Raw genomic sequence first — 24,493 nt, 5'->3', positions numbered from 1 at the left:
TTTAATCACAATCACCTCAATATGGAATTGCTGATTTTAAAAAACGTTAGGAAAAAAAAATTAAAAACACGGGGCACCCAGTAGGAAGTCAAAGGTAGTGTGACATAAAGACTGACCGGTTCTGCTATACCTCAATCTTTTTTACTAAAGTAAAATACCAAAATATATTCAATTTGAATAACTCATAAATGTCGGACATCTGTAAACCTCTTTTATCCTGTACATTCAAATGATTTTTACTTAGAAAATAACTGCAAGTAATTTTTTTGCCTCAAAAACTCCTTACTTTTCTAAAAAATCAGTTTTGGGTTTTTTTTTTAGGAGAACATTTTTGTCTAGGAAGTCAGGGAGGTCTGCAGCAAATGAAATAAAAGATTTCTGCTTTTTTATTCAACTGCAGTCAGTTGCCAGTTGCCATGAGAATTCGCTGCCTCTGGGAGGATGACTCTATCCGCACCTACGGAGCCTCCGCAGCAGCTGGCTGCTCAGCCTTCCACTCCCCGAGGCTTGTTATCATGCTACTGCGCGTGTCTGGGCCTTCTGTAATGCGGACCTGCTGTCCACTAGGTAACAAACCAAGGCCTTCACAAATGCACGCTAGGGATTGCAAATTCAAATTTCATCCTGGGGCTTCCCTGGTGGCGCAGTGGTTAAGAATCCGCCTGCCAATGCAGGGGACACGGGTTCGAGCCCTGGTCCGGGAAGATCCCACATGCCATGGAGCAACTAAGCCCGTGTGCCACAACTATGGAGCCTGTGAGCCTAGAGCCCGTGCTCAGCAACAAGAGAAGCCATCGCAATGAGAGGCCCGCACACCACAATAAAGAGTAGCCCCCGCTCACCCGCACGCAGCAACGAAGACCCAATGCAGCCAAAAAATAAAATGTAAATAAAATAAGTAAATTAAAAAAAAATTTCATCCTGGTCTTAGACACAGCAAAGTTATTTTTACATCTAAGCAACACAAGCTGCCCCACAAACACCAGGTTCTGGCTTTCATTCTACTTTTGCAGTTAGACACACGTGGCCAAGATTTAAAGGTGGCAGGGGTTACAAGGTCAGATCCGCAGAGTTTTCAATCAAATGGATTTTATCATTTACCATGTCAAATGTAAGAAGGTCACAGAAGAAAGAGCAGATTAATACAGACTTTCCTGTAGCTTTTAATACTGATTTACAAATGATCCCTAATCGTGAAAAGCTACTGCCACCATCTCTGGATCCCACCAGTGTCTCTGTCACACCTTCAGTGCTGAAATCCCTCCAGGATTCTTTCCTCCTTACTCTGGGAGCTTTCCCTGCAAAATCATACCCACAGCTCCCAGTTCAGGTCAGTCTAAAAAAAAAAATGCAGACTTTGCCCCTGGGGCAATACAACTGGAAGAATTGTCCTCTTTTGTCCATAGAGAAAAGGGAAGTTCTGTTCTTTGTGTAATGTATTAGGTGAAAATGACGGGTGATAGCAGTATTATGGGAAGTCTTTAATGCGTTTGCATTCGTAATGCGTTTGCATTCGGAGGTATAAACCAATATCCAAACAGACCCTGTGACAGAACAGACTTTCTCAGCCTCAACACTGTAGACATTTGGGGCTGAATAATTCTTGGTTGGGGGGGAGTTGTCCTCTGCATTGTGAGATGTTTAGCAGCATCCCTGGCCCCTACTCGTTTGCTAGATGCTAGTAAAACTCCTCCCAGAATTATGACAACCAAAAATGTCTCCAGACATTGTCAAATGTCTGGAGAAGAGAGGAGAGAATCAACTCCAGTTGATAAATACATAATAGAGAAGATTTACTTTTTTTTTAAGAAATTGCCTTCAGGAGACAATACGCATAACGAACATCTATCCAAGCATTCTATGAGGAAGGCAATATTAGGCAGAATTTTAACCATCTCTAGATTTTGGTTAGGAAAGAAATAATTTATAGAGATTAGTCCTTTAATTAGGAGGCAATAAAATTTAGAAGGTTGGAGCACAGTCCTTGGAATCAGAGATCTAGATTTACTAGCTGTGAAGGTAATGTCTCTGTCCTTCAGTGTTTTTACCTATAATATGAGGATAGTTAGCAGAATCTATCTATCCTTGGACATGCTTCAGGGCCTTCACTCATGCTGTTCCCTGGGCTCAGAACGGCTCCTTCTTTCTCTTGGCCTTTCACCCTCCAAGTCTCAGTTTAAAGAATCCCTCCCCAGAAGGGCCTCTCTGTTTATCTACAGCTAGGCTCTCTTGTGATTACCTATCATAGCACCATTTGCAGTCACGTATTTTGTAACTTTTTATGCTTCCCTCACTATTTTATAGTTTCATAATGTCCAGGGTTATTTCTTTACTCAACGCTGTCTTGAATATGGCAGCTGGCCCACAGTAGAGGCTCAACAAATATTGCTGTATGAATGAATGAATACACAGAGTTTTTATAATTATTAATATCACCATCGTCATCATCGTTGAGGATCTGTACTGATCTGACTTAACTAAATTCCTATTTTACAAAAACACTCACTTCATTCTGTTAAATGTCAAGATCAAAATGTCACCATGAGTAAGACTGTATGAAACAATGACACTAGAATACCTGGTTGAGCATCTACAACAATGCCTGGGAAATTCTATAAAGCCTAAGCTTTGCAGACTTGCACAGGGTTGGGCGGCAACATCCTGGGATGTGTCCATACGTGTATGACCGAGAGGATCTCATTCTCGGAGAGGGGGCTTCAGCAGCATCCTCACTGTACCTTAGGGCTGGATGAGCACTGCTGGCTCAGCTGCTGTGCTGGGGCCCTGGGTCAGCCGCCTTTATAGACTCCGGCAGGAGGAACACTAGCTTTGTTTTTGGTTCACTGGCAAACCAATATTTTGCTCTTAAAATCAAACCACTGTTACAGTGTTATTTGGTTTTTTTTTTTTTGCGGTACGCGGGCTTCTCACTGTTGAGGCCTCTCCCGTTGCGGAGCACAGCTTCCGGACGCGCAGGCCCAGCGGCCATGGCTCACGGGCCCAGCCACTCCGCGGCATGTGGGATCTGCCCAGACCGGGGCACGAACCCGTGTCCCCTGCATCGGCAGGCGGACTCTCAACCACTGCGCCACCAGGGAAGCCCAGTGTATTTGTTTTTTAAAAAAAGGAAATAATTTTTAGAAGAGCAAGGCAGAAATAGGGTTACTCTACTTGGGACCATGTTGTTAAAATGCTCATGCTAACAAGGAAGTAAATTTTTTAACATACTCTTTTTCATACTCTGTCACAGAGAAAGAATGTTGAATTAAAAGAGATAAGTACTTATAACAATAAATTGATGCTCAAGGTGGCCAACAGATCCTAAGAGCTATTTAAATCTAGCCAGCTACTTAAACTATGTCTGAGTTTTTGAAATAGCTCTCTGTGATTTTTTGAATTGTGGAAAATGGGAAGAGTAAAACGTCTGCAGATCTGAAGTTGAGATTATGACAAATTCTGCAAACCGCTGACAAATGAGATTGATCTGCTCCCCCAGATAAGATACGTCATTAAAGGGATAGTGCGGGAAGGAGTCAGGATCAAGAGAAGCCAGTATGGGTTCAGACGAACTTCACATTGGGAATATTGGCAAACATTATGTATCTGGGCTTTGGCAAGGAGGCTTTGAGAAGGAGCCTCATGAGATATTTTTTAAAAGAAGGAGGAACATGGGATAAATGGTAGTTTATTTAAGGCAGATTTCTTTGTGGGTGAATAATGCACAAAAATGACTATGTTAATCTGAAAGCACGTTTCTGGTGGCCACACACCAAAGGACTCTGTCCTTAGCACTGTCCCCATGTAGCATTTCTAGCACCTTTAATGAAAATCTTTTGAGGTTGGCAAAATTTTTTTTTCTGTTAAGAGCCAGATGGTAAATATTTTAGGCTTTGTGGGTCACATACAGTCTCCATTGCATCTTTTTCATTAAAGAAAAAAAAAAAACTTAAAAAAAAGCTGCAACCATTCTTAGCCCGAGGGGTGTACAGAAACAAGTGACAATTCATATTTCCCCACGGCCCAGGTTTGCCAACCCGTGTTCTAGAGCTTATCAAACTTGAGGATGACGTGAGAGAGAACGAATATTCTGCTTAATAGAATCAGGATCCATAAAGATACCATGAGCCTCATGGCACGTGAGCACTGGAAGGGACCTGAAACCTAGAGATCATCTGTCAAGAAGTCCCTCCTCTATTCAACAGGACAAACTGGGACAACCTGGGATTATGGGTTGGCAGAAAGATAGACATAAATGCATGGTTTTATACTTGAAATCCCAAACTCCCAATTATGTGAGCACAGAGTAGGCATTATGGCTTGACAGCTGAACCAGTGAAGAACGGCATTTTAGCCAAGAGTCAGTCAAATATGGGTCAAGCGTGTGGTGTGACTGCAAACTGCACCATCCTAAACATGGTCACACCACTCAACTTCTTGCCTTGGAGTGTTACATGAAGAGTCATCGCTGTAATATGTGAGGAAGCTGAAGAAATTGGAGGTATATAAGCCAGGGGATGCATGTAATGGGATTTTAGAAACTTCAGAGCACAGCAAACCTACACAAGTAGAGAAGGAGCTGGTTTGTGGTTTATAGGCCTGAACTGGGTACCCAGGAGGTCAGGGGGGAAAGAAGTCTGAGTGGCAGCTGTTTACAGTGCCTGAGCTGCTGGGACGTGGAAATGGAACATATGCATGTGTTTAATTCTCCCTTTAAGTCATAGAGCATTTAGTCAGTAGAAGAGACTGTCTGTTTTTGTTGGACTTCAAGCAACAGTCCAGCATCTTAAGGCAAAAGGCAACTTGGGGAAAAAGGCTCTATCATTATGACCAAACAATGTGCTTCCAGATGGAAGTGGGGAAATCCATCCTTACGCTGTGCTTAACTCTTGCTTCCCTCATTTTCTCTGAGTCTGATTTTGCCCTCTGTAGACATAACAGAGACTAAATCTATTCCTTTTTTATACACAGAACTCTTGAAATATCTAAATGCTCCCTAAATCTTTGCTGCTTCTGGAAACAGATCACTAATTCCTTCTACAGTTCATTAAATTTCACACATGCCATAGTTTCCAAATTCCTGCCACATCCTTCGACAACAGATTAGAGTTTAAAAAATTCTTTTTATATGCATGGTTCCATTTGTTCCTTTGGAGGCAGGGAAAGTATCATATGCCCTATCTATCTATCTATCTATCTATCTATCTATCTGCCTACCTATGTACCTAGATAGATCTCCCTCTCTCCCTCCCTCCCTCCCTTCCTTCCTTCCTCCCTCTCTTTCAGGACAAGCCATCTGAACAAGGTCCAGGAAATTTGCATAACATATGCAAGACATAGACCTAGAAAGTGGCAGGTCAGGGATTATAACCAAGCTTTTTGAGTTCTAAACCCATGCTTTTCCATTCTTTGTTAAAGGATGGATTCTTCTGTTAAAGGCAAGATATTCTTAGTTAAAGGCTATACAGTGGAAAGGGTCTTGCTTAGTGTGGTATGGTTTTGCAATATGGTGACAGAATTTTTAGCAGCATGTACCACAGGGTAAATTTGATAAATTCTCATGATTACAAATAACGCAAGGAACAGGGTGAGGATACAAAATGACGGATATGAGAATCCTTTCTCTAGTTTGAAACTTTTAGGTTCTTTTACCCTTCATTCTTCTCTTTCAACTCACCATGAAATTTTTAGAGCAACTCTCTAACTTATAATAACTTTAATCAAATAAACATAACTTCAGAAGTATTGAGTTCATGCTGTCCTGAAGCCCTTTTTACAGACCTGTATTTGAAGCTGGTATTGTGGGTGAGCAGTTGTCCTTTTCACATGTTCCCAGGATTGAAGTTAAAGTCATAGCAGAAACTGCATTGCTACCTGAGAACACACAATGGAGACATGGTATAGAGACAAATACGCAAGGGACAAGAAATGAGCAGACACATTACAAAGACACATAAATAAAAGGTGCTATTACTCCAAATTAGCTGTGTTCCTAAAGTTTTTAGTTAAGTCAGTGTAGAATTCCGAACACAGTCTTGCCTACTGAATCAATTTTATAAATAGAGAATAGGTGCATGGGCCAACCCACTAAAAGCCTTTTCTATCTTTCTAAAGTGGCTGAGATAAACTACTAATAATACTGCAGGCCCTAACCACCATGTGTAACAACGTTCCCATGGCCAAATGCATTCAGGGCTCTGGCTTGGAAATGCCAGAAACATGTTCCCCCAGTGTAGCTGGTAACCCTGAGCTCTCAGCCACTGGTGCCCATGGCTGAGCTAGAGCAAGCAGGAGGTGGCATCTCTTAACGGTAAACTGTGGGTTCCCGGGAACAGGCCATCAAACATCTCAGGGAAGCAAGAATCTTCTGCCAGATCCCTGTTCAGCATCTTTTCTTCCTTAGTCCCCAAGGATCCACCTTTACCCCCTGTCTCCCTGGCCCCGATAGAAAAGTAAATAGTAACCTTCTTATCTGTGTAAAACAAGTATCATATTACAAATTTTGTTGTTAGTAACAAATACAACATGAAGAGGTTCGTTCCTCTCAAATCTGTTTTTCACATGGAGCCACCAAGGAAAGTCCAGAAGGTGGAGGGAGAGGATTGAGTTCATTTTTATATACTGAGGAAATACTCACGTGCATTTCAGGGCAGCACCCACCAAGGTTAGCCTGATTGTTTGATGAGGCGAAGGCAGAAGTGGGGAATGGTGGCTGGAGTTTGGACATGTGATGAGGAGAGAGACCAGGCCCGGAGTTGCCACCAACACAAGCCCTGGAGCTGAGAGAGCTCGGGTCCATGAGGAAGGGAAGCCGCAAACTTTACCTCCCCACACCCTGACTGGGGCAGCATGGCAGAAAGGACGGGTATATCATGGGGTGGAGTGAGCATCAAGTGGTCAGAGAGGTGGGGTTCCTGAGTGTTCCCCAGGAGCCATTCCCTTAATTAATATTTACTGACTTCGTGCTAAGCTCTGAGGACTCGGAGTCAGGGCCTTGGAGAACCCACAATCAAGTAGGGAATACAGAGAGGTACAGACATAATTATAGTTGAATGGAGGGAGTGGGGTACGCATAAAGTGAGGTAGTGCGTTCAGAGAGGGAGAGGTGAATTCTAGAAAGGAAAAAACAAAGGTTTTTGGAGAAGGATCCATCTAGAGGAGACAGGATTTACACACAGGAAGATGAGGTAGAGGGTAAAAGGGGGCAATCCCAGGTACAATCCTATGACAAAAGGTACAGAGGCCAGCAAAGGCACAGACAAGGCAGAGCTTCTAGGCTAATGATTTTAAACCAAGCATCCCACAGCCAGCCCAGGGCCCAGCAAAGTTTTCAAACCCGTAAGACACAGAATCAGAACCGTGGTAGGAATGAATGACTTGCACAAGCAGAAGAGAGGCTGAGCGGGGGGAAGCCACCTGGGAAGTTTCTGCCGTTCTCTGGGGAGAGGAAATGAGGGTAGAAACAGGAGGGCAGCACTGAGGATGGGGAATAGGGGGCAGTGGGAGAGACACTGGAACCTCCGCTTGTCAACACTACCTTCCCGCCAACTCCTTGGGCTTGTCTAAGACATGGATTCCCCTGAACGCCGTCAAGTGCAGGCTCCTGCATCTACAGAGTCAGATTCCACTGGTGTCAGAGGTGGGATATGCATTGTCCTAAACTCCCAAGGCCATTAGCAAATTATTGGTCCTCTGCTCTCATATCCATCTGTGGTGCACCTGCCATTCAGCTCTAGAACCTCAACCTTCTCTCTTTGTTCACTGATTTCTTCACATTCACTGATGAACTGTGTACCCAATTTCACTTGCTCCCTAGATGTGCTATGTTTGATAATTTCACTCAACTTTGGGAGAAAATAGTTTTCAATAATTGAAAGAATAAACTTTATGCTACACATCCACAGACATAATATATAGTATTAGGAATTAAATTTAAAATGTTATGAAAATATGAGTGCTTCTTCCAGGGCATGGTACCACATACACTCTCTATGAAACAAAAACTCTCAGTCTATGAAGAATCAAGAGTTTAACTTTGTTAGCTGTTCTTGTATGCCATATTTTATAGTATTTACAAATGCTTTCTCTTGTTTAACAACTTTTTATATAAATATGTATAAATATTTTTAGTGAAGATCTTGACATTTTAGTTTTCGTGCTTCCTATTTTGTAAAAGACAGGAAAGAAGACTTTTTTATATTTCTAAAGAAAATGTATTCATAATATAATGACGCTAACTTACTTTTTTTTATTGGAGTATAGTTGCTTTACAATACTGTGTTAGTTTATACTGTACAGAAAAGTGAATCAGCTATATGTACACATGTATCCCCTCTTTTTTGGATTTCCTTCTCATTTAGGTCACCACAGAGCACGGGGTAGAGTTCCCGGTGCTATACAGTAGGTTCTCATTAGTTATCTATTTTATACATAGTATCAATAGTATATATATGTCAATCCCAATCTCCCAATTCATCCCCCACCCCCATCCCCCTTGGTATCCATACGTTTGTTCTCGACATCTGTGTCTCTATTTCAGCTTTGTAAATAAGATTACCTGTACCAATTTTTTCAGATTCCACATATATGTGTTAATATACAATATTTGTTTTTCTCTTTCTGACCTACTTCACTCTGTATGACAGCCTCTAGGTCCATCTATATCTCTACAAATGACCCCATTTCGTTCCTTTTTATGGATGAGTAATATTCTATTGTATGTATGTACCACATCTTCCTTATCCATTCCTCTGGACACTAATTTACTTTTTAAACGACACAATTAAAATTATTTACTACAAGATTCATAAAACAATAACAACTGTACACGTTTGAATTCAGAAATTGTGATGCTTCAGTGTCAGACTCACTCTGTACTGAATAACTCAATGTGATCATGCCTAGTAAATAATTAAGACAAAGAATTTTGAGAACAGATAGTTTATGATTCACAGATAGTTTAGTACAAGTGGAGTTTTGGGGGTATTTATATACATGAGCTTTTCCTCCAAATATTTACACCTATAAAACTCTAGACAAAGTAACATTTAAGGGAGAAAAAGAAAGGCCATAACAAAAAATATACCATGTGTCTGTGAATAAAGACTACTACCTAGGTCTGAAATTCAGTCTCAAGTTTAATAACTTTCCATCTATGTATATGATGTTTCTATTCCGTGCCTTGATTACTTAGACTAAATAATAGATCTAAATGCCACTTAATTGTCCCATATTCTAAAAGCACCACTAATTAAATCCTACTTTTAAATTTGATGGTTTGAAGAAAGAGAGAGTCGTTTTGTGGTTTCCCGTCTCTGCAACCCATAGGCAGTGGAATCACCCAGAGAAACTACCAGCAAAGTGCAGAACTGCGATGTCCATGCAGCAAAACAGGAGAGGAGGAAAGAGACTTAAGAACAAAATTTAACCAAAACAACAAAATGTAGGAAAGGGGGAAAGAAGAAACCATTAGGGAGCATAGTATATAAAAAGTCCAAAGTGAGATGAAAAGAATCACCTCTCATACCACAAGAATCACAGTGAGTATAAATGGGTGATGTCTAACCAGTCAGACAATAAAAATAAATATCATACAGAAATTCTGACAGTCACATATTCACGGACAGAGCCACTTAATGACAATATTTTGAGCATTTTTCTATAGCATATTTTCTGACTATCTGATGGTTTCCAAATCAAAGCATTTATGCTTTTCAACTATTCAAGTATAATATAATGTACTGTGAGCAAACATGTATGAAATAATGGTTGTGAATGATGCTGGAAGTTCTTGGGGGAGACATCCCCCAAGAGAAAGAATCCCAAAGCTATTACCCTGCGCTGAAATTGTCAACTGTCCCCGGGAGTACAGTCAACACTGTTGAAACTTCTGTACTGAGACTGAGCTCAGGTGACGTTTCTTGTATGAAGATTTTCCTATGCACACTGTCAGCTAACATACAGCATAGGGGTATTTCACACTCATGAGCTCTTAGTGAACAAGAAAATGTTTTCAAAGGAATAGAAGAAAACATTGCCTCCATCATCATTCATCTGTGATCCTCTTAGCAAGAGATGTACCAGTCAGAGCCGCCACCAGAGCAAGCTCCTTTAGTGGTAACAGCAATACCTGTAAGGGGAGTTCTGTTTTTCAGCCTATCCACCTCCATAGTGAAGTCATCCTTCAGAAAAAGGAATCCAATAATGGAAAACAGGTAGACAAGGATGAGGGCGAGGACTGCAGTTAGAATAATGGAGCGGCCATTCCGTGTGACACTTTTTATGACATTGAGCAGAGTCTCTTCTCTATATACTAAATCAAAAAGCTACAAAACCAAAGAGAACAAAAACAAGGAAAAAAATGCAATGAAGCAAAGGGTGAATAAATACAAAGGTAATCACAAATACAAATGCAGGCCATTTTAATTTACCTGTGAGAGAATAACAGTATAAATAACAACTTAAAAATGAACCAAAATATGTATTTCTCCTCCAGTTTGAATGTGTTAATAAACTGTTTTTCAATAAAGATAACTCTAACACAATATATAATGTGCGTATGTTGGTTTCATAACCAATGTAATATCAATTTTTTAAGACATGGTAATAGCATAGCTTCAAATTTGAATTTAGAAAAATGGTAATACGATACATAATCAACTTAGCTACTTATTCCCTATTTTTAGCCTTTCTGATATTCTGTAGTTGCTTCTAGAATATGTAAAATGGCTAACATGAGAATGCTGAATTAGGGAACTAAGTGATGAATAATTGAAGGATTCATTCAATGGATTGTTTAATCAAGGGATTAGAGGTGAAATAACGTGAATTCAATTTTATGAGCTCACTAAAATAGAAAAGGTATGAAATTTAAGAATATTTGAGAAATGCAAACATCTTTCTTACTAAACAGGTAGATTGAGGGCAGAACCTATTACTTTAGTATATGCTTTTGGGAACAGAAGTATAAACAGAAATATAATTCACAAGTGTTAATTCACTTCCTCTATGGATAATGGGTTATTATCCATTTTGTGTTTAGTAGTAGACAATCCATAGGCACTGGTCAAGAACCTAGGTATGTGTTTGCTATCTGCAGTCAACTTTAAGAACAATTTTATTTATTGCTATATTTAAAGTTGAAATTATACATTCTCAACTACATGTTTCATTATTAAAAGTTGGTTAAAAGCAATATTAACATTTACTTTAATGAAGGCTTAAGTATCAGTTTAGAAATGAGTAGTATTTTTGATATTAGAATAACTGGCGTTTGTTTTCTGCTATCTATGGGGAGTGATTACAATTTCTGAGCTGGTTGAAATGATTAATACCAGTGTCGCTCATCCCTTCAGAAACACCAGGGCCTTGTACTCTGTCTTTCAGAGCTTTGAGGCTTATACAGTTACTTTCCAATTTAACTATAGTCTTGCAAATAATTGCCGTAAATATATTAACTTGTTTGCTCACCTTAGGACACTGATGTTTTTTGACGGTCAAACACAAAAACATATGTTTAACTATTTTGCTATCTGTTTATCTCCTGGAGGGAGATACAACCTTTAGAAGCAAATTCCTTATTCTTCCCTAAAGACAAATTAAGTAATGCAAGTTCAGCTTCCAAATTACTGACCTGGCTTATTTCACTTATTTAAGCATTTAGTTGACAGAAAGGAGATTTTCCCTCAGCTGAACAGTGGCTTAAAGAAAAGGTCTGGAAATGGTTCCAGATCATTTCTGGATAGTTTATGAAAGTTTATAGTTTTCAGAAGCCCATAGGATACTTGATGAAAATGCATATTCCTGGGCCCTATTCCATACCCATGGAATCAGAATCTTGAGAATGCAAAGGTATTGATGTTGGACAGGTGAACGGTTCCTTCCGTTTATTTCTCAAAGGAAAATCTAGAGTGTGGTTCCTATTACCGGTTAAAGGACTGGCATTTGTGGACACAACTGGGAATGCAAATTCATATATTTTTTAAAACATAAAAATATTTTAAAAATACATTTAAATACCATTTTGACATTATGTCCATTAAAATTTTCTTCTAGCCCTCTAAACATGAAAATGGAATATATCCTTTTTATAACCAACCCAATGAAAACAAATTAGCATAAGTGTTGTATGATTTGAAAAAGATGAGAGAAAAGTGCAACTGGAAATTAAGGTTAACATAAATTAAAAGTAACATTACTATTAATAACTCATACAATAATTCAAACACACCTTTATTTTGTCAAAAACCTTTCCTTAAGTAACAAAGATTTACATGTATCATTTCACATGTTTTTCATATTATTTCTTTAATGGGTCTTGATATTACTAGGCTCTCATATTACCCCTACCCATTTTATAGACAAGGAGGTTGAAGCAAAAAACATTATAATAAATATTACATATTTATTACAGTCGGGGAAAAGAGCTGGGTATAATAGACCTTTACCTATCATAGGCAGATTTTAAAAAATGCAATTTTTGTGGTGAATTAGAGCAAAGAAGGAATTCATTAGGATCCTTGGATCAGAAAAAAAAAGTCTACTTTTGATGGCCGAATACTAATCTAACTTAACTGGCTGAATACTAATCTAACTTAGCTGCCTGGAAGATAATTTTGTATCCTTATGTTGATAAGGGACAAATCCGCTCTTCACTGTGGCTCTTTCAAGTGTTTTAGGGTAAACAGAAAATTAGTTTCTTACTTAATCTTCCTACATGGGTGAGCTACGTCACAGGGAAGCAGGAGGCAATGAATTTGCCCCTCATGACCCAAGCAAACCAGGTCAGCATAATGTTTTTAGATCTTCAGCTTGTTTTCAGGGATTATTTTGTTGGGTAGTGTCCTCCTCTGCATACCAACTGTGAGCTGAAGATATGAATAAATTGTTCCTCTGGCATCATGATGCTAACCTGGTAATGCTCTGAGTTTCAAAACATTACCGTATACTTGTATTGACTCCTCTGCTGGTTTATAGCTACGGAACATATACGTAGGAAGGAAAACTGGTAACCAGCAAAAAACCAACACCAAAACCAAAATGCAGCTTTCGAAGAAATCTGAAAATCCACTTAATGAATAGATATATGTAAATAAGCGTAACAACAACAACATATTAAATCTAAAACTATAAGACTGCCCTTAAAACAACTCATCATCTTTTTGCTAAGTTGGCTTTCCCCTTCATTTTATTTATATGCCATTCTAAAGATACACAAAATATTTGCTGTTATAAATAAATACAATGAATTCAGTACCAAGAAAGTATATCCCTTTCCTTGTTGAAGAATCTCTAAGGGAAATATGACTTGGCTGAAACCCAAAGCAGCCTGCTATACAAAGCCTGGGTCAAGAGATGGGTCTCAGAGAGAAAATAAAGAATTGTACCACCTATGTCGTTTCTCAGAGAAAAAGACTAAAAATAATAATAATGCATGATTTTCCTAGGCAAGTCTAAAAATAACATAATTTGTCCTAAATGCCAGACTCTGCTTAAAAAAAAAAAAATCAAAGGAAGAAGCATAAGAAGCAGCAGCATTATGTATTTTTTTCAGCAGTGACTATCCACATAGAGATGTACTCACCAGGAAGCTATAGAAGAATTCGTGAACAAAGAGGCCCAGCATGCAAACCAGGACATACGCTACATGGTAGAGAAAGGCCATATCCAGGATGACCGCTCGGTACCCTCGGGTGAACGTGCCACGATTTCCGACAAAACTCACCAGAAACACTATTTTATTACAAAGCTAAAGGGAGGAAAAGATTCGATTTTACAGTCTTATTTGTTCTGAAACTCACAAAAACAGCATGTCATTGACAAAACCTATTATTCACAAAGTCTGTGGTTTTCTTTTATGATTTCTCATTTTGTAATTTTTCAGCACTGCTTACAAATCTGCATGTAAACACCATAGAGACAAACCCTGTATTCTTTGCAGTTCCAGGAAAAGAGAGGAAGAGCGATTAAGAGCCCCAGTTCTGCAATCAAGACAGACGTGAATTTAAATGCTAGTTTTCCCACTACTATTATCTGACCTAGGCCATGCAACTGTAGGCCTTGGTTGTTTCTTCTCAAAAATTGGAATAAAGGAATTCCCACCTCATAGAACTCTTCAAGGAATTAAATAATTCATAATGAATATGAAGCCCTTAGTACAATGACTCTTGAAATATTACTCATTATATTTTCCATATTAAAAGTAATAATGCAATGTTTTTATTATTATACTATAAATGAAATAGAAAAATATATTTTCAGAAAACCTCCAGAGATTTGTCCTCGATTTTTTTATCCTGGGCTTTCTCTACTGAATATTATTTTAAACAAGTAGGCCATTAAAAATTATTTTTGTATTTAATTTACTCTACATTCATAAAAAATATAAATATACTTCTCTACCTAGATTAAAATAAATATAATACTTGGATGTATCTTCTAAGTCCTATGTATGGTAATTATTCAGTAAACGTTTTGGAGTGTTTATTATGCTTGGTACCATGCAGAGCAGGGGTCCCCAATCCCCAGGCTGTGGACTGGTACCAGTCTGCGGACTGTTAGGAACCGGGTGGCACAGCAGGAGGTGAGCGGCAGGCCAGCGAGGGAAGCTTCATCTGCCGCTCCCCATAGCTCCCCATCACTCCCATTACCACCTGAACCATTCCCCCCAACCCCGGTCCGTGGAAAAAGTGTCTTCCGCAAAACCGGTCCCTGGTGCCAAAAAGGTTGGGGACCGCTGATGTAGAGTATTCAAATTAAAAATACATTTAAATACAGAAATTTAGGGGCTTCCCTGGTGGCGCAGTGGTTGAGAGTCCGCCTGCCGATGCAGGGGACACGGGTTCGTGCCCCGGTCTGGGAGGATCCCACATGCCGCGGAGCGGCTGGGCCCGTGAGCCATGGCCGCTGAGCCTGCGCGTCCGGAGCCTGTCCTCCGCAACGGGAGAGGCCACAACAGTGAGAGGCCCGCGTAACGCATAAAAAAAAAAAAAAAAAAAAAAAAAAAAAAAAAAATACAGAAATTTAAGTATAGAAATTTAAATACAGAATACAGAAATTTATACTGAGGTTCTTTGGCAATGGTATCATATTTGTTTTTATATGTCCAAACCTAACTTTGGGAAGACAGCTTGCTCTTTGCAACATCACAGATTTTTTTCCATGTATATGAAAGAAACTGCCTTATGGAATGATTTTAAATAACAAGAGAAGGAGCACAACACTTTGGGCAGAAGTAAAATTTGAGAGGTTGGAAAAACCTTTTCCTTCCACTTTCTGAAATCCAAATCAACACAGATAAAATGAGAAATGGTTTATCATTGCACGTTGTGAAGATAACCAAACCAAGTCAACAACATAGCAATTAAAAACTTCAAACCTTTCCTAAGTTTGCCCCATGTTAATTAAATATCCTCTCAATAATAGATATTATCAATTTCATCATCTTGTTAACTTGAATGATGTTCAATAGAAAGTCTTACTTCCCTATTTAGTGTTACATCATCGTACCTTTACATTACTATCAAATATAGCTACTGTATTAATGGATGTCTTTATGTTTACTATCCAAAAGCAAGTTTAATTCATTCACCCATATCATCAATATGAAATAGAAATAAGAAGTTCTATAAAAAATGAAATTAAAATTATGACTTTTCAGAAGGATGAATTATATGTTGAAGACAAATTGTTTAAATGTGTATTTGAGTCATAAAAAAATTATGCAGGAAAACTATAAGTCCTATATACTTATAGGAAAAGGGATACATTGAATTCAGGTTCTCAAGAGCAATATAGTTCAATTCTCAAATAATGCAAAAGCAAGGACACACTTCTGCCTAAAAGGGCCTCTGCCATTCTTGCACGAAAAAGAAAGATTCGCCTTATTTGTTTCAGGTTAATTTTTTTGAACCTTGACCTAAAGCTTCATATTGATGAATATGCTCCTTTTCTCTTGATGGAGCCAATGCTGGTAGCGGCAGCCACCTATTTCTGCAGAGATCAGAAACAAGGAAACTGTCTTTTAATTTTGAAGTATTCATACCATGAAGAAATAAGTGTAAGTATAAATGATTTGGGTAGGAAAGAACTTGAACGCTGGTTCTTCCTGATGCATGACCTGGAAATTTGCAAATTGGTTTTATTGAGCATTTTCCATGAAAGCTGGGAATATTTATGGAAATGAAGAAGTTACAAAAACATTCTCCCATTTCATGTCATGACTTACTTGACATTGTCTAACCAGTCCTTCGTTTGTCAATACCATTACGTAGGCGATCATTGCTTCTGTGGCAAGCGTTCATGTGGGCGAAAATAAACGGGGGGTGTGGGAACTGAGCAAGGTGGTTAAAAGGCCATCTTCTGAACTGGTGTTGGAAGGACCCTCGAGTCAGCACACAAATACCGATATAAATGATCACAACCGTCCCTTCTACTTTTTTCTTTCTCCATCTATTCTTCAAAGCTGCCCTTGATATATTTTTCATTGAGAATGGGATAAATTATGTGAAGGTTGGGGGAAAAAGTGGCAGGTTGGGGAGGGAAACAGCAGCAATGTAAGCTCTCTGTACAGCCTTTTAAAAGTGACACATCATCCAAATGATGGTCTTCCAAAACAGAAAAATGAATGTTCGTTTGTTAATCAATGTATACTAAAACAAATTCATTAATTTTAACTAGGTAAATTAATTATACAGTATAGTAATATTTTCATAGATACTTTATATTTCATTGGTATGCCTTTGCAGGACTTTTTTTAAACAGAGCAGTATAGTGGGAAGACCCTGGCTTAGAAGCTGGGCCATCAGGGTTCCAGTCTTGGCTCTGGCACTAATTACTTAGCTAAATCCTCCTGGTGTCTATAGGATGTATACACTCATTTCTAAAATGAAATGACTAGAAGGGAATAAGCCTTAAGGTGCCTCACAGCTCTAGAATTCTATGTGGTGTCCCTTCAAGTTTGCTATTTTATGTGATCTCAGAAATTTATAGCTGCCTTTATATAATCCTTTTTGTCTTATTTGGTTCTATGTCCCTGATCAATAATCCTATCCCCATCTTACATTGTTCCTATTTATTTTCCAACAATAATTATAGCAGAAAAGATTGTCTACTATTTATTAAAAAGTAAAATTGAATCTATTGTCTTAAACTGCAGTTTAACTATATTACTATATATTCATCAACCTTCTTACTAAAAAATCAGATTATCTGATTCAACAATCTCCATTTCAGTGATGTTACATCTTGGGCAGGATAAGGTTCTACAGTCAAAGCGTGAGGCAAAATTGTCATGTAGTCAAAATCACCCAAGAAATCTTTTAAATTGCCAGCAAAACAGTACAGTAAACGAGGGTGGTATAAACTGTAGTGTCTCTTACTAAATTCAACACGTGCTAGTATTCTCCCAGCACTGGGGCGGTTTTCTGTTTCTGCAACTGAGTATCAGAAGTGGGAGCATCGGTGACTGTGTTATATGAAAAACAGGGAGTGTATGTCTGTGTGTGTGTGTATGTGTGTGTGTGAGAAAGAAAGGACGAGAATATGAATGTTTTGACTCAATATATTTCACAGGTGTTTATCATATTATTTATTATAAAAATCTAAACAATAAGAATTAATGAAACGGTTAAATAAATTATATAACAGCCATATAACTGGTTAATACTATCATTATTAAAATGAGATTTACAAATAAGTTTGATGGTTTGAAAACATATTAAGTGATCCCAAACTGATAAAATGTGTTTATATTTGCCAAAATAATGTTAATTTTCATTAGCAATAACTAAAAATGGAACGTAGAGGTGGGAAGAAAGCTGTACTGGGTTATAAGATATGCTTTTATAACAGAGAAGAACATTTGAATTTTTAAAAACAACTCAAGTATTGAGGTAACCCCCGAGACAAGACAGAGAAGCAAGCTGAAAGCTAAATACAGATTTTTTAGAAACTAGCAAAGATGATAAAGATGAAGCATCATAAGAAGCAGAAACTGAGAATACTAAGTGCTCAGAATATAGATTGAGGTTTTCTCCTCCCACTTGATTCCTTTACCAAAAAAAGGACTTGCTGTATTTGCTTAACACTGTTAAAGACACTGAGTCAGAAACAAACAAGTCCCTGTGAACTAAAATACAAACACTTTTACGATCATGACAGCAATGTTTCACAATTAAATCCTACTTCATGTATTAGGTACCAGTAAATGGCAGCCTTTATTGCTATCATTATCATACTATTGTTCTTTTCTAAATCTTCATACTAATCTTCTGAACTGATCTTCTCAACAACCCGATGAGGACAGACTAGGTTTTAATATCTTCATTTCACTGACGACAAGAACGGAATTCAGAGGCTTGCTATTTACCTAAGGTCTGGAATTCTGATGCTCATTAAGGCTTAACTCTCAGGTAGACAATTTTTCCCTGTTTCTGATACCTATAACTTTAGCAATTATAGTTCCACCTGTTACACAATGCAAAGTTTTAAGTGTAAATTAAGTTAATAAATACGTTAAAATCTAAGGGAAAAACATGATTGATTTATGTTTTCTTTTTTTTCCTACCTCCTAGGAAATGGTAAACCATAGACAGCTCTGTAATGAGCCTGTTATGTTAAACGTTAAGGTAAATGATATTTGCTAAAATGTTTTTATTAATCTGTACAGTATCAAAACTATAGGTAAAAACTCTTCTATCAATATCTATCATAACAAAATTACAATTATTCCATTCAATTTGTCCCAAATCAAAACTAATATTTTCTTTGGTCAAAATGCCCTGGACATGCAGATCATAATGTATCATTTGGGGACTGTGCAAATGAGTGTTTTATGCTGTGAAGGCTATTAGACTACCCACAGATTCACATAGTTAATAAGAAAATTATATCTCCATGTAGATTTCTTCTCAGGCAGAAAATAAAGTATAACACTTGCTGCTCTTAAGAAGTTATTTTTTTAAATTAAATTAAATTAATTAATTAATTTATTTTACACAGCAGGTTCTTATTAGTAATCCATTTTATACACATTAGTGTATACATGTCAATCCCAATCTCCCAATTCATCCCACCCCCACCCCGCACCGCGCTTTGCCCTCTTGGTGTCCATACATTTGTTCTCTACATCTGTGTCTCTATTTTTGCCTTGCAAACCGGTTGATCTGTACCAATTTTCTAGATTCCACATATATGCATTAATATACAATATTTGTTTTTCTCTTTCTGACTTAACTTCACTCTGTTTGACAGTCTCTAGGTCCATCTATGTCTCTAAAAATGACCCAGTATCATTCCTTTTTATGGCTGAGAAATATTCCATTGTATATATGTACCATATTTTCTTTATCCATTCATCTGTCATGGGCATTCAGGTTGCTTCTATGACCTGGCTATTGTAAACAGTGCTGCAATGAATACTGGGGTGCATGTGTCTTTTTGAATTATGGTCTTCTCAGGGTATATGCCCAGTAGTGGGATTGCTGGGTCGTATGGTAGCTCTATATTTAGCTTCTTAAGGAACCTCCATACTGTTCTTCATAGTGGCTGTATCAGTTTCATTCCCACCAACAGCACAAGAAGGTTCCCTTTTCTCCACACCCTCTCCAGCATTAATTGTTTGTAGATTTTCTTAGGATGCCCATTCTAACTGGTGTGAAGTGATACTGCATTGTAGTTTTGATTTGCATTTCTCTAATAATTAGTGATGTTGAGCAGCTTTTCATGTGCTTCTTGGCCATCTGTATGTCTTCTTTGGAGAAATGTCTATTTAGGTCTTTGGCCATTTTTTGATTGGGTTGTTTGTTTTTTTAATATTGAGCTGCATGAGCTGTTTATATTTTTTGGAAATTAATCCTTTGTCCGTTGCTTTGTTTGCAAATATTTTCTCCCATTCTGAGGGTTGTCTTTTCGTCTTGTTTATGGTTTCCTTTGCTGTGTAAAAGCTTTTAAGTTTCGTTAGGTCCCATTTGTTTATTTTTGCTTTTATTTCCATTACTCTAGGAGGTGGGTCAAAAAAGATCTTGCTGTGATTTATGTCAAAGAGTGTTCTTCCTATGGTTTCCTCTAAGAGTTTTATAGTGTCCAGTCTTACGTTTAGGTCTTTAATTTGTTTTGAGTTTATTTTTGTGTATGGTGTTACAGAATGTTCTAATTTCACTCTTTTACATGTAGCTGTCCAGTTTTCCAGGCACCACTTATTGAAGAGACTGTCTTCTCCATTGTATATCCTTGCCTCCTTTGTCATAGATTAGTTGACCATAGGTGCATGGGTTTATCTCTGGGCTATCTATCTTGTTCCATTGATCTATATTTCTGTTTTTGTGCCAGTACCATATTGTCTTGATGACTGTAGCTTTATCGTATAGTCTGAAGTCAGGGAGTCTGATTCCTCCAGCTCTGTTTTTTTCCCCTCAAGATTGCTTTGGTTGTTCGGGGCCTTTTGTGTCTCCATACAAATTTTAAGATTTTTTGTTCTAGTTCTGTAAAAAATGCCATTGGTAATTTGATAGGGATTGCACTGAATCTGTAGATTGCTTTGGGTAGTATAGTATAGTCATTTTCACAATATTGATTCTTCCAATCCACGAAATGGTATATCTCTCCAACTGTTTGTCATCTTTGATATCTTTCATCAGTGTATTATGTTTTTCTGAGTATAGGTCTTTTACCTCTTAGGTAGGTTTATTCCTAGGTATTTTATTCTTTTTGTTGCAGTGGTGAATGGTATTGTTTCCTTAATTTCTCTTTCTGATCTTTCGTTTTTAGAGTATAGGAATGCAAGAGATTTCTGTGCATTAATTTTGTATCCTGAAACTTTACCAAATTCATTGATTAGCTCTAGTAGTTTTCTGATGGCATCTTTAGGATTAGTTACGTATAGTATCATGTCATCTGCAAACAGTGACAGTTTTACTTCTTTTCCAACTTGGATTCCTTTTATTTTTTTTTTTTTCTCTGATTGCTTTGGCTAGGACTTCCAAAACTATGTTGAATAAGAGTGGCAATAGTGGACATCCTTGTCTTGTTCTTGTTCTTAGTGGAAATGCTTTCAGTTTTCACCATTGAGAATGACGTTGGCTGTGGGATTGTCGCATATGGCCTTTATTATGTTGAGGTAGGAGGTTCCCTCTATCCCACTTTCTGGAAAGTGTTTATCATAAGTGGGTGTTGAATTTTGTCAAAAGCCTTTTCTGCATCTATTGAGATGATCACATGGTTTTCATTCTTCAATTTGTTAATATGGTGTATCACATTGATTGATTTCCGTATATTGAAGAATCTTTGCATACCTGGGATAAATCCCACTTGATCATGGTGTATGATCCTTTTAATGTGTTGTTGGATTCTATTTGCTAGTATTTTGTTGAGGATTTTTGCATCTACATTCATCAGTGATATTGGTCTGTAATTTTCTTTTTTTGTAGTATCTTTGTCCGGTTTTAGTATCAGGGTGATGGTGCCTCGTAGAAAGAGTTTGGGAGTGTTCCTTCCTCTGCAATTGTTTGGAAGAGTTTGAGAAGGATGGGTGTTAGCTGTTCTCTAAGTGTTTGATAGAATTCACCTGTGAAGCCATCTGGCCCTGGACTTCTGTTTGCATCTGAGAAGAAAGTGTAATCTGCTGTTTTCAGATGGAATGTCCTATAAATATCAATTAAATCTATATGGTCTATTGTGTCATTTAAAGCTTGTGTTTCCTTATTAATATTCTGTCTGGATGATCTGTCCATTGGTGTAAGTGAGGTGTTAAAGTCCCCCACTATTATTGTGTTACTGTTGATTTCCTCTTTTATAGCTGTTAGCATTTATTTGCCTTATGCATTGAGGTGCTCCTATGTTGGGTACATATATATTTATAATTGTTATATCTTCTTCTTGGATTGATCCCTTGATCATTATGTAGTGTCCTTCCTTGTCTCTTGTAACAGTCTTTATTTTAAAGTCTATTTTATCTGATACGAGTATTGCTACTCCAGATTTCTTTTGATTTCCATTTGCATGGAAAATCTTTTTCCATCCCCTCAGTTTCAGTCTGTATGTGTCCCTAGGTCTGAAGTGGGTCTCTTGTAGACAGCATATATATGGGTCTTGCTTTTGCATCCATTCAGCGAGCCTGTGTCTTTTGGTTGGAGCATTTAATCCATTCACGTGTAAGGTAATTATTGATATGTATGTTCCTATGACTATTTTCTTAATTGTTTTGGGTTTGTTTTTGTAGGTCCTTTTCTTCTCTTGTGTTTCCCACTTAGAGAAGTTCCTTTAGCGTTTTTTGTAGAGCCGGTTTGGTGGTGCTGAATTCCCTTAGCTTTTGCTTGTCTGTAAAGCTTTTGATTTCTCCATCGAATCTGAATGAGATCCTAGCTGGGTAGAGTAATCTTGGTTGTAGGTTCTTCCCTTTCATCACTTTAAATATATCATGCCACTCCCTTCTGGCTTGTATATTTTCTGCTGAGAAATCAGCTGTTAACCTTATGGGAGTTCCCTTGTATGTAATTTGTCATTTTTCCCTTTTTGCTTTTAATAATCTGTCTTTAAGTTTTGTCAGTTTGATTACTATGTGTCTCGGTGTGGTTCTCCTTGGGTTCATGCTGCCTGGGACTCTCTGTGCTTCCTGGACCTGGGTGGCTATTTCATTTCTGGTATTAGGGAAGTTTTCAACTATGATCTCTTCAAATATTTTCTCAGGTTCTGTATCTCTCTCTTCTCCTTCTGGAACCCCAATAATGCGAATGTTGGTACATTGAATGTGGGTGCATTTTTTTTTTTTTTTTCTTTTTCTTTGTGGTACGCGGGCCTCTCACCGCTGTGGCCTCTCCCGTTGCGGAGCACAGGCTCCGGACGCGCAGGCCCAGCAGCCATGGCTCACGGGTCCAGCCGCTCCGCGGCATGTGGGATCCTCCCGGACCGGGGCACGAACCCGCGTCCCCTGCATCGGCAGGCGGACTCCCAACCACTGCGCCACCAGGGAAGCCCTGTGGGTGCATTTAATGTTGTCCCAGAGGTCTCTTAGGCTGTCTTCATTTCTTTTCATTCTTTTTTCTCTACTCTGTTCCATGGCAGTGATTTCCATTGTTCTGTCTTCCAGGTCACTTGTCCATTCTTCTGCCTCAGTTATTCTGCTATTGATTCCCTTCTAGTGCATTTTTCATTTCAGTTATTGTATTGTTCATCTCTGTTTGTTTGTTCTTTAATTCTTCTAGGTCTTTGTTAAACATTTTTTGCATCTTCTCAATCTTTGCCTTCATTTTTTTCTTACGTCCTGGATCGTCTTCACTATCATTATTCTGAATTCTTTTTCGGGAAGGTTGCCTATCTCCACTTCATTTAATTGGTTTTCTGGTGTTTTATCTTTTTCTTTCATCTGGTATATATTTCTCTGCCTTTTCATTTTGTCTGTCTTTCTGTGAATGTAGTTTTCATTCCACAGGCTGCAGGATTGTAGCTCTTCTTGCTTCTGCTGTCTGCCCTCTGGTGATGAATAGTCATTACTTATAGTGGAACTATTCTCACCAAACCAGGCAGAAGTTATCTTTTTATCCTGTCCCATGAGGGGCAAAAGAAAAATTCTCCCAATGTTTTTGGCTTTTCCAATAGATTTTAAAATGTTATTCCGTACCTCTTTATATATCCTTAAAGCTTCTGGATGGCAAGAACCACAAATCCTCTATTATTATCATTGTCTATTAGATAACAGAGACCCAATAAATGCTGTTATTTTGGTCTAATTCTGTCTAGCTATTATTTCATTTATCAAATTTGGATTTTCTCGCTTGGATTAATGTCTTATTGAGGATCAGTTATCAGTTTAGAAATATTATTTGTTTCTTCAAATAATTGGGTTCAATAGTCAATGTATTTTTTAAAGAAAAAATAATAAGCTGGATGCAGTAATAGGCTTAGAGAAAATCAGATAAATTCATGAAGATTCCTTAATTCACTCGGTTGGAAATTTCACAAAATTAGCTTATTTCCAAAGCACCAAAAGTACTAGTTCAGTTCATGTAAACAATTTTTGAATGTTTAAGTGCTAGGCATTAAGGTGGAGAAAAAGGGGGTAGGGAGTGAGTGAGGTAGACAGGATTATATCTATGAATGTGACAACCCCTGCCCTCAAGAAACTTACAGAATAACATATTTGGTACTTTACAGAATTCTTTACTGATAGAGCCCTTTGTATGTATAGTACACTTCCCTTTATTTACAATGATTGAGGAATAATTGGTAACTTGGTGACCTGAATGTAATCATTTAATATATATAAACATATAAATATATCTGTCACATATATATATGTATATATATATGTATCCATCACATATATATGTATATATCTGTCATATATATCATGCCCAGTTTTTGAAGAATTATAATATTATAATGTATAATATTATATGTAATACTATAATAGGGGTCAGAAACATAGATTTGGCCATACTAGCTTGGTTTTATAGTTCTCAAAAGTTTGGCTGATTATTTCATTTTCCATATATATTTGCCA

General features: G+C 37.8%; 1 protein-coding gene across 2 annotated transcripts in view; it reads right to left on the bottom strand.

Moving 5' to 3' along the window:
- ITPR2 (inositol 1,4,5-trisphosphate receptor type 2) overlaps positions 1-24,493 on the bottom strand; it is a 530,755-nt gene that overhangs the window by 71,130 nt on the left and 435,132 nt on the right. Inside the window, exons 50-52 of one of the 2 annotated variants that reach the window (XM_032646410.1) lie at positions 13,580-13,744; positions 10,127-10,322; positions 5,779-5,871 (exon numbers count right to left, since the gene is read on the bottom strand). In XM_032646410.1, the coding sequence (XP_032502301.1) occupies positions 5,779-5,871; positions 10,127-10,322; positions 13,580-13,744 (454 nt within the window). The remainder of the gene's footprint in view (positions 1-5,778; positions 5,872-10,126; positions 10,323-13,579; positions 13,745-24,493) is intronic. The other variant, XM_032646411.1, reaches the window with a different exon arrangement.

This window comes from Phocoena sinus, chromosome 10, assembly GCF_008692025.1.
Source record: "Phocoena sinus isolate mPhoSin1 chromosome 10, mPhoSin1.pri, whole genome shotgun sequence".
In the NCBI taxonomy this organism is placed as follows: Eukaryota; Metazoa; Chordata; class Mammalia; order Artiodactyla; family Phocoenidae; genus Phocoena; species Phocoena sinus.
Note: the sequence above shows the minus strand (reverse complement) of the source record. Positions and strands in the feature narration are given on the sequence as shown.